Source organism: Haliotis asinina, chromosome 4 (assembly GCF_037392515.1).
Source record: "Haliotis asinina isolate JCU_RB_2024 chromosome 4, JCU_Hal_asi_v2, whole genome shotgun sequence".
Classification (NCBI taxonomy): domain Eukaryota; kingdom Metazoa; phylum Mollusca; class Gastropoda; order Lepetellida; family Haliotidae; genus Haliotis; species Haliotis asinina.
The window spans coordinates 74750486-74762085 of record NC_090283.1 but is presented as its reverse complement, the minus strand read 5'-3'; the positions used below and the strand labels follow the sequence as shown (position 1 = coordinate 74762085).

General features: G+C 37.2%; 1 protein-coding gene across 11 annotated transcripts in view; it reads right to left on the bottom strand.

The window, feature by feature from the left end:
- Positions 1–1229: 1229 nt before the first annotated feature.
- LOC137281882 (arrestin red cell-like) overlaps positions 1230–11600 on the bottom strand; it is an 85662-nt gene continuing 75291 nt past the window's right edge. For 6 of the 11 annotated variants that reach the window (XM_067813568.1, XM_067813560.1, XM_067813561.1 and 3 more), the window contains 4 exons: positions 10446–10592; positions 5605–5691; positions 4663–4803; positions 1230–4170 (listed from right to left, as the gene is read on the bottom strand). In XM_067813568.1, the coding sequence (XP_067669669.1) occupies positions 4071–4170; positions 4663–4803; positions 5605–5691; positions 10446–10592 (475 nt within the window). In that variant the 3' untranslated portion in view covers positions 1230–4070. Of the gene's footprint in view, positions 4171–4662; positions 4804–5604; positions 5692–10445; positions 10602–11600 lie in introns of all 11 variants that reach the window. The other 5 variants (XM_067813567.1, XM_067813558.1, XM_067813559.1 and 2 more) reach the window with 1 other exon arrangement.

Below are 11600 nucleotides of genomic sequence, written 5' to 3'. Positions count from 1 at the left end.
GTAAAACTCAGCTGACGGACTCAGGCAGTGGCATGCAAAGCTCCATACCTTATAGCGAGTTTCCTTTGTTCTGTTGTTTGGTCGACATCAAGGAACTTAAACTTTTTCTGATATCTTGATCTGTTTAGTCCATCAGTAGCAGTACTCTTGTACTCATTTACATTAATGTCAACACTGCTACCAGGAACATCTGTTGTTTGCATCTACTGTGAATGGAATTATATGATGGCTGTGTGTGCAATACACCCATATGATGGCTGTGTGTGCAACACACCCATTATATGATGCCAGTATGTGCAATATACCCATTATGTGATGGCTGTGTGTGCAATACACCCATTATATGCCAGTGTGTGCAATATACCCATTATATGATGCCAGTGTGTGCAATATACCCATTATATGATGGCTGTGTGCAATATGCTTGCTTTATGATGCCTGTATGTACAGTATATTTCTGGTGTCTCCTGACATTGCTAAAAGGGGTGTAAAACTCAGCTGACGGACTCAGGCAGTGGTATGCAAAGCTCCATACCTTATAGGGAGTTTCCTTTGTTCTGTTGTTTGGTCGACATCAAGGAACTTAAACTTTTTCTGATATCTTGATCTCTTTAGTCCATCAGTAGCAGTACTCTTGTACTCGTTTACATAAACGTCAACACTGCTACCAGGAAAATCTGTTGTTTGCATCTACTGTGAATGGAACTGTATCCTTTCAGTTAATTCATTATTCAAAATCACTGGAGACAAACGTTTATTAATTTTCATAAGAGTATTTCTACATGAATTTCAGTGGTATTTATCAAAAGATCTGCTTAATATAATATATTTAATATAACCCTGTCAACATGTTAAAAAGATGTGAAATAAATGTATTTTGTTCTTATTAAACGGAATAATACATGAAATGCTGGCACTCAGAATTTTTTCATAAGTATCAGGTTCCCCTCATGGTAGATTCTTTGCAGCTGACCCATGAAGTTAGAATTGATCTTCAGTAATTTATGCTTGCCATAGTGGAAACTAACGGAATTGGGTGGTCAGGCTTGCTGATTTGGTTGACACATGTCCCAATTGCTCATGCTGATTGCTAGATTGTCTGGTCCAGCCTCAGTTATTTACAAACCATGGCCATATTGCAGAACATTGCAAAAAGCAGCACAAAACTGAACTCACACGCTCATACAGCCCTAATCGGTACCAACTTGATAAACAACAAAATATTCTTGTCACAAAGTCTAACAATATTTATTCAATAAAAGGTACCTTGATTGGAAACGTTGTCACAATTATGTGTAACAATGTTTCACATGTCATTGCACTTGTCTCCATATTTGAGAACCTGCGGTGATAAACAGAACACAAAAAAGCACATCGACAAATTGGGAGAGCTTTCAGATGTTTTTACAGAAGAATTCAGACAAGGTTTTTTTTTAATCAAGTCGAACCATTCAGAATGAAAACAACAGTACATTAAACTAGTCATTATATAGAAAGATTGTCCCTCAAAACATTTTCACCCTCAATCTGTGCAAAATCTCTCTTCAGTTTTATATTAATTGTTATGAGCTTCTTTATTAAACTAGAAATATTTTCACCTGAATAATACCGTTTTGACTGTTTCACTGGTCCTGATTCACTAGTCTACAACTACCATTGCTTTGTGAACATTATCATGAACAAGACATTGTCTTTTCATTCTATAACCATTCACGCCTCCAATGCCATTAAAAAATAGTTAATTATCCACACTTTAGGAAAAATAACTGTATGAAAAATCATTTCTTTGTTGTGGCCATACCTGGTATAAGTCCATATTTCACACTAGTCCAAAACAACTCATAACATATCAGCAGCCCATGTGACACTGACTCGCAGTCCATTAGGCTAGACTCATGAAGAATTTGGTTTTTTGGTTCATGAACCTCCAAAGTATAGCTGAACAGTAGAGACAATCAAACCTGATGACTGATTGATGATAATTCTGTTTTGTACAAGATATTAATTTTCAATCTGGCTTTATAAATACTGCACATAACCCACGCATTCTTCCATTTTATTTCTGTTTCCACTTGCTGACCTTGACCTTTCAAAAGAATATCTGTAAACCAACCAATAAAAAATTTGGTCCAGCAAGACCAATCCAGGCAAAGTAAGATCCATGACTTCTGAAAATCTTTACCTGTCTCTCGTGTACCTTTGTGCAAATTACAGTCACATTACCTGTAAGTTTTACAGTGTAGGCCAACAAAGACATACAAATGTTCTTTCAGTTGTTAAAAACATTCTAATTCATGTTGCAGATTCTTTCTCCGTACTGACAAAACAACCTTCAACAAGACATGAATAAAGTATAACAAATGCTCACACATGAATCCATTACAAACAATAAAACAAGTATAAAATAAATAAACTTGACAAATAACCAGATGACGTTTTGTACACACCAGACATTTCAAGGGAATCTCGCTAATTTTGTCAAGTAATCAAATTTTACCCTAAAATGACAAAGATTTGATAAAACTGTCACATGAACCAATTTAATATAACAGTCATCCAATGTAAGCTAATATCAATATTAATCAGTCTTTGAAGATGGATGGGTGTGGTGTAAACTTGTCACTTCATCAATACATATTCAATTACATCTGCAGCGTCCCATAACCATTTTGACAAAGGCCAAGGACATTTGCTGAAGAAAGGGACACAACTCAAGTGAGCCTGTTTCACTCACTAACCATTTGCAGACTTGACAGACATTATCAAACGTACAAATTTTGTTGACAATATTTAAGTGAGAGCTTTAACTGCCTCTTCCAGTAAGACGCAGTCGAGTTCCCTGTCACTGTTTCAACCAACATCGACAGCTGACGAATGAAAACATATCCATGCAGGTATGCCTTTTTCTTCGTAAAGAAATGAAGATACGTATTTGTGTGACATTTTAACAATAGCCATTACAAGCATGGGTTATACAAAAAGTCAACTCCCACTAACTTCATTTTAAGTGAGACATCCAGAGGTATTATTCTATTTGTCATAAACAAACAACATCAAAACATGGAACAGAAATTGTGAAAAATTAATACAAAAAGAAAAATTCAGAAAATATTTCCAGACAATTTAGTTTAAGTTGGACAAACATAACTTCAGTCATATAAAGATTGGTTTGGATATATTCTTACTAGGACAGTGCAAACATAGGAGGTCTGTATATACTTTGGTAGCGATTGATCATAGGGATTGTCTCCCTTGGATGGTTACATGAACATTTACCCGTTTTCAGATCTGTAGTTAAACATAAATATACACCTTACACTGTGGTCTCTTGTGAATGGGTGTTCAGAAATTCCATTCACATTAAAAGTTTAAGTGTGAATTATTGGATTTGAACACATTTCATAGCTGTTAATAACCGTCAAGGATATTTTTAGTCTGCATTAAACAATCAGTTCTCCTTATGAGACTGTCCTCATCACTGTCATCACTGTCCTCATGACGTAAAGGTTGTATCAATAGCTTGCAGTCATATATTTATTTTACAATTAACAGAAACCCAACACATTATTTGGATTTTGGTAGAGATGCTGTGTAAATTTTGGGTCCATGTCACCATTTGACAGAAAATATTTCTTTAAAATCAAAATCTATTACACAATTAGAACACATTGCTTATACTAAACTTAAAATTGTGTCTGTCTGAAAACAAGAACAAAAATCCTAGAAAAGCTTTTGCAATGTTCAATGCAATATATAATAAGTTGGGAGGGAAGTATCATATCACTCTGCCATTATAATAAATGCATTTCAACAAGCTTAGGGAACAGTTGTCGGCTACCAGCACAAGATGGCCACCGTGTGAGGCTAGTACAGCTAACATCCACAAACATCTTCTTGTACAGTTATTAGCATAAATAGGGTCTGTCTTCAATAAAAACACTATAGCTTTAGGAGCTGGAGGGAGATAACTCCAAAGGCCCACTCATTCACTTGTCGTGGGTTATCCCCCCTTGAGCTTGACATTCGGTGCTGTAATCACACAATCAGTAGATTTTTGGGTTTGGGGGTGGTTAGGCCTCTGTGTCATCTCCTTCATGGCCCTTGAGGCGAAGACGAGCGAAGTCCTCGAATATGAAGTCGTCATCCTTGTCGCCATAGAATGCCTCTCCACTGAAATCAAAATATACCAATAGTATAGCAATTGTTTCACTGGCAAAGTTTTAACAGAACTGCGATCCATTAATTTTCTACCATTTTCTAGATGATAAACTTTGAATGTTATTTATACATGTAATATACGTTTCTGCAACAGGCATGAAATAAATAAATAAAGCTTGGTTTATGTGTTTTGTATTCTACAATATTATGGTTGTAGTCACTCTGGTCACTCTGATCAATGCAACTGGGAAATGTTGACACATATCAACCAAGTCAGCAAGCCTTACCATCCGATTCCATTAGTCGCCTCTTACTGAATATCAGTTTTACCCTGGATCACAGTGAATATGGGATTCAGACCCACAGTGATTGAATCTAACAAGAGCCAAAACTCTGTCTGAACAACGGTTCAAAATGGGCATAGATTCATAACAGATATTACACAATGGGACGTAACTAGGTGAGCAGCTACTTCGTAACATTGAACAAAGGGAGGTAACTGACTTTGTATCGAGCTGTATGAGGTTGGTGTCGACCGGAGCGTCTCCCCCTTCTGCGGGCACCAGACTTGCGGGGCGTGATGGGGGTGGGGACTCTGGAGGTTTGGGGTGCGTCAATGTGAATGGCAACTCCACCGATAGGTCCCTGGAAACAGGATGTAACAGCACTGCTATACATCAAATATAACAAGTCTTCTCATAAACCCACCCAGTAGTGGGCAGGGCACAAGTCAATTTTAAAAAGTGCTTCAGTTAGATTTATTTGACGTGGAAGGGAAGTAACAAGTGTGTGGTGTCCCATGATGCTACATACCATAAAAAAAGTATTGGATATTCCACTTTGCGGCCAGTGAGAAAAGGCAATATATATATCCATATGGATGAAACATTTTCAATGGAATAGAATAAATTATCACATTTTCCCCAAATTTCTCTTCATCATCTTATTCCTCCTTGGCTTCATCATTTGTGTTTTATCAATCTTTTATATCCAATATTATCAATCTTTTATATCCAATATTATCAATCTTTTATATCCAATATTATCAATCTTTTATATCCAATATTATCAAGCTTTTATATCCAATATTCCCTACTTCTTCCACATGGTATATCTAGAGACCCACTGGGCAAAATTAAAGTATGTTAATAACCTTCACCTTCAAATTGATTTAAGTTTTTATGAGATTAAATACAATTAGCTCATTATCAACAGATAAAATGAAACAATTCTGAATTCAGTTTGGATTTCATTTTCCTCTAAAAGTTGACACCATTCACAATACTAGGTTTAAGATAGGAGCTTCAAAGCTGCATGAATTAAATCTGATGTAATTATTAAAAAGTCCCTTCAAAAAGACAATATACTACCTGTGCTATAAAACTAGTGATAAGATTAATGTTATTAAATCATTCAATAACAACTGCCACAGCAAGATCAGCTTACCCAGATCCAAATCCCAGAATGAGTTTGACCTTGACCCTGTAGGAGACCACGATGCCGAGACTTTCCTTCTGACTACTGTCAGTCATTCTGTTAAGCAAAGAAAACATTACTTAATACCCAATATCACAAAGTAATTCGATGCTATGTCATGGCAGTCTGTAACATGACTCCATTACAATGCTCACTGAGAAATAACTGGGTCCTGACACAGCAAACCAGTGGTCAGTGTGAGAGACATTTCAGTCTAGAAAATGTTTTATTCAGAACATTTCTTTTTGAAAGGGGGTTGGGGAGTTTGTCTGAGTTGTTTGTGTTTACACATATATGTTTATATTCATTGTTAAAATGTCAGACCTGCATTTCCCAAACCAGATTTTTTACAGGGCTGGATTCCAAGTTTTGGCAAAACAATTTTCTACACAATAAACTTGCTGCACAAACCAATATTTCAACAAATTCAGTATCCAAGAACAGGAGAAACCATATTTCAAAAAGTAACGGTAACATGAAATCCTTTTACAATATATTCAGTATATATATCAGAGGTAGTGCCGAAGGACATAGTCAATCAAACATAAACCTTTCAAAATATTCAACAGTCAAAAAAGAGTTGATAAACATTAAAAAGAAAGAAAATTAATCAATGATATAATTTGGTATTATTGGCATCATAAAAATCCATATATTTAATCACATAAAGATGTCAATTCCACCTGGGGCTACAGCTTGTAATTAGGACAAGCAGGAGGATGATGAGGGTGAGCATCTCTGGTCTCACGCCCTGGAGACAGGTCAGTGTCATGATCAGGTCAACATCATGATGCCCACTTTGAGATGTCAAAACTAGATTAATCTTTGTTCACTCGATCTCTATCAATTGAAAAATCCAACTGACAGTTGCTGTGGACATAATTAACTTCCAACCCTGCTGATGGTTGCTATGGGTGTAAGCAAACCCATCCAACTAATGGTTGCTATGGACATAATTAACTTCCAATCCAGCTGATGGTTGCTATGGACATAATTAACCTCCAATCCTGCTGATGGTTGCTATGGACATAATTAACCTCCAATCCTGCTGATGGTTGCTATGGGTGTAAGCAAACCCATCCAACTAATGGTTGCTATGGACATAATTAACTTCCAATCCAGCTGATGGTTGCTATGGACATAATTAACCTCCAATCCTGCTGATGGTTGCTATGGACATAATTAACCTCCAATCCTGCTGATGGTTGCTATGGACATAATTAACCTCCAATCCTGCTGATGGTTGCAACTAACACCATTCAAATGATGGTTGCTATGAATATAATTAACTTCTAAGCTAGCTGATGGTTGCTATGGGTGTAACTAACCCCATACAACCGATGGTTGCTATGGATATAATTAACCTCCAACCAAGCTGTTTCCTCTGGGTGGAACTAACCCCATGCAACTGATGGTTGCTATGGAAACAATTAACCTCCAACCCAGGTAATGGTTGCCAGGGTGTGACTGTCTTGATAAGAAATGCAAACACAGTCACATTCAGTTGGTGCCCTCCTCCCACGTAACACAGTAACACCTCGAGAGTTTCCTTCATATCTGTTTCCTCTGCCAAACACAGTCACATAAACAGATCTTGACATAAACGCTGGTGTGGTTTCAAATTGGGGAAAGACAATTCTCTGTAGCCACGGCAACAGATTAGCCTTGAGATAGCATGATGGATGATTGTTTGGTTACTTGTGTCATTCAAGCAGTACCATGAAGGCACACTCTGTCCCCAGAGTACAACTATCTTGCAACACTTTATCAAAAGTTTAATGTGACTCTTATTTACTTTCTTGATAAAGATTCTGTATTTTATACTCATGAGTGAGTGAGTGAGTTTAATTTTATGCTTTTTCTCGCAATATTCCAGCAAAACCAAGTGCACAACATAAGAAATGCGCTTCCCACATTGTGTCCATATATTCCTGAGTGAAAGGGTTTTTGTAAACAAGTTTTCTAAATATACAGTGAAGATTCTGCAGTGATTAGTTTGTTTCTGTAATGGTATTTCAGCTACACACTGAAAGGAAGGATAACAATATACTACTATCCTTCCTTCCAGCTCCAACTTGTTGTTAACTTTTAGTTACTGACTAAACCCTTAAGAGAAACCTCATTAAACTGATGATTGCAGCTGAGGTGATACTGCAGACAAATGCCTTTCTTCTACTTTCTTAAATTAATTAGAGAGAGGCATATTCAATGTTTTAACCTTAAAAATATAAAACACGAACAATACAAATACAGTTCACATCATTATGCCATGACCTTTGACCCAAACAAACCTGCACAAGACATCTCGTAGGCACACTATTGCATTCTGGGAAAGGCCTGACCCAGGTGAAAGTCATCAAAATCTGTGACTGACATTAATGTTTCTCTAAGCTCTGCTTCAGGACAAATCTTTGGCCAAATCAATGATGCCAAGCCCTTATAACTTTGATACGTCACTGTTACAACCAACCAATCGGCAGTTCGATCAAAAGTGATTTAACTGACAAGCCACTGATATATATGATCTTTTCATGACCAAACCCATAAGCTCCATCTCACAACATACGTGTTATACAGCATTTACCTCTATGAGAGACAATCTACTTCCATGAACTGGTCCATGTTTCCTTGCTAATGTTTTTTCTGGTGTAAAAATCAATCTTTCAAATTCAAGCAGATTAGATTTTGCAGGAATCAATACTAGTCTGATGAATCTGTTTGCAGCAAGTGAGTTGGTGTAACGTACGTCACAGCGTCTAGACACATATCAGTGTTAGATATTGCCTCTGATGGCTCAAAGCTGTTCATCCACCTTGTTCTCGTACCTGACCTGACTTGCGTAAAGGCCAAGTTTGGAGGTATCCCTTCATGTTTTCGTTCAATGGCACAGTGAACAAGATGAGTCTACTGTCTGCACACATTAGAGAATATGGGCTGTCTGAGTGCCTCTACAGACAGACACAGCAAGGAAGCTGACCCAGGACAGCTTGATCCAGTGGAGGAATTGACTGAGTGAGTTAAGTTTGATGCGACATTCAGCAATGTTCCAGGAATACCACAGTAAGAGTGGGAGGGGAGACACCAGAAATGGGCCTCACATATTGTAGCCATGTGGGGAATCGAACCCGTGTCTTTGGTGTGACAAGTGGATGCTTTAACCACTGGGCTATTCCAACTTCCCTGCAGTGGAGAAACAGTACTTACCAAAAAATGAAACATGGCATTGGTCAGCATATGCCCAAATACTAGGCTACCAATTATATGGCTTTTCTTGAGTATTTAAGACACAAACCCATCATTCCAACCCCTCCCAGATCCCAATGTAATAACCATCACCATATCTGAGATCTCCATGTAATAACTATCACCTCATCTCAGATCCCCATGTAATAACCATCACCTTATCTGTGATCTCCATGTAATAACCATCACTTCATCTCAGATCTGAATGTAATAACCATCACTTCATCTTAGATCTGAATGTAATAACCATCACTTCATCTCAGATCTGAATGTAATAACCATCACTTCATCTTAGATCTGAATGTAATAACCATCACTTCATCTCAGATCTGCATGTAATAACACCTCATCTCAGATTTCCATATAATAACCACCATCTTAGTCTTGATCCCCACGTAATAACCATCACCTCATCTGAGATCTCCATGTAACAACCATCCAGATCAATAACAGTCAATTAGCCGATAGAGTTTATCCTCCAAACATTCCCAAAGCTGAGATCCAGGGCGTAAATATGTTTGAAACATGGAACACGTCAAACTTTGGCATGTTATAAGCTAATTAATCATGTTCCAACTAATTTACCTGCAAATTCTGAAACCTGAGAATAGATGAAACAAAACTATGTCATGTAATCAGTCCAAACTCCCAAACAGGAAGTCTCTAAAGTACAAAATATTATTTACATGAGTTATTTCCTCTGGAACCCCCTAACAAATTTCACCAGATAATGAAAGGCACATGTTAGGTACTAACAAGACACTTCGAGACACAAGACACTTCAAACATGACTCAAGTTTTGAACAACTGGAGCAGCAACTCTGCAGCATCACCACACCTAATGGACCTGGAGGCAAGTCTGGCCCAAAAAACACAACCAAAAAACCAACAAAAAGCCAAACTTCAAAGGCTTCATATTTCTTTGAACGTTTTTTCAACAAAACAACACCATGATTTGGGGAGTAGTCAGCTTTCATTTAGGTTTGACTTTCATTCCTTCCTGTTGCGTTATACACCACTGAGAAAAATAACACTTTGTTCTGTTTACTATTGTAGATTATTTATCATGTTCTTGAACTTTTTTGAGTTGTGTAGTGTGTCTGTACAAACTTTCAAAGAATTTAAGAATTTTGAGAGCAATGATGTTTTTAGTGAGTAATGGCCATGGGTGCAGTATGTGATACCCACTGCTGGTGTTCCATGCTATGGTATTGCTGCAGTATTGCTAAAAGGGACATAAAACCAAACTCACTCGCTGTAAATATTTGAGTTTAGATTGGACAATTCTGTGATCAACACATACAGCATCAACGCAGTTAATATAAGATATGATGACTTATGTCGACTTACTGGTCGACAAGCATTGGTTGCTGAAGATCAGTTCTAAGCCGGACCTCCTTTCACCAAGCTCTACGGTGATCGTAAGTCACCATGGAACTTTTGTAACGTTAAAGAATGGGAATTAAGGTTAACCTTGGTAAAGATTGCTTTGTGAAAGGAGTCCTTGATCTTCTCAGGAGATTCATTCTATCAGCCTGTAAGCGAAGGGACTGACAAGGAATACTTACATTGTAGAAGAAGCCAGGTTGGTATCCTCATGCTTTAACTTGCCGTCCAAGGCCAGGCCGCGCTTGTCTCGGTTGTTTGATAGTAAAGGAGTTAAGTGATACACCTTGCAGAAGCCTGTTTGGCTAGGCTGAATGGGGAAACCCTCTCTGGAATTACAACACAGGGGAAAGTGCCTATTTATGATGATGTACAACACTAAGATGTAGGGAATCACATGATGAGTGCAAAGCAGGGAAACAACAAGTATCATGTTTTAATGAAGTGATGAGGATTCGAGGAACTGACTTTCTGTGCAATCAACAATAATGAATAAAAATATATATGGAAGGTCAAATGTACACCATAAAATTTACATGTTTTCTTAGTTTATCCCGAACTCTGCAATATTCCAGCTGTATGAAAGCAGGCTGTAGGTAGTCTAGCGATTGATACAGTGAGCAACGATCCATGCAGGGTACGATGACACACAATGCACCCATTCATTAGGTCGTCATTATAGCCAGCCAGTTCCTGGGCCTAGATGTACACAGCTCTCAAGCACTAAGATAGTTGTAAGTGCCATACATTAACATTAACTTGTGACTATCTTAGTGCTAAGGGAGTTTTCAAAATCTATGCCCAGAACCCAAAATGAAAAGAATCTACATGCAGTCAATTATTTTGAACAATTTAACACATAGTGTCTTTGTTCTAATATATTGTCAACTGAATGATTAAAAGACAAAAATAATAAGAAAAATATGTATGACATTTAGAAAAATATATATTACTTTGTATCAAATTTATATATAGTTTTAAATGAAAAATATCTTTAAGTAGAAACATTTACAAGTTCTCTTAGAATCATAGCTACTCATTACATATATCATATCATGTCCAAAAACATTAGATTAGATATTTTCCTTTACTCCTAAAGACAAGATTACAGATTGCCAACATTTGCATTTTCAAGAAATGAAGACTAGTTTTGCATGAAAGTAGTATGTACAAGGCATGTAACTGTATCTGTTTAACTGTATCTGTTACACTGTGGTAGAAAATGTTGGGAATAATTAATCAACACTGCGCATGACTAGTGTGACATATTCCTATCGCAGCATATCATATGTATTGCAATAATTGCCTTGATGGTGCAGTGTAAATTTTTTTTCCCT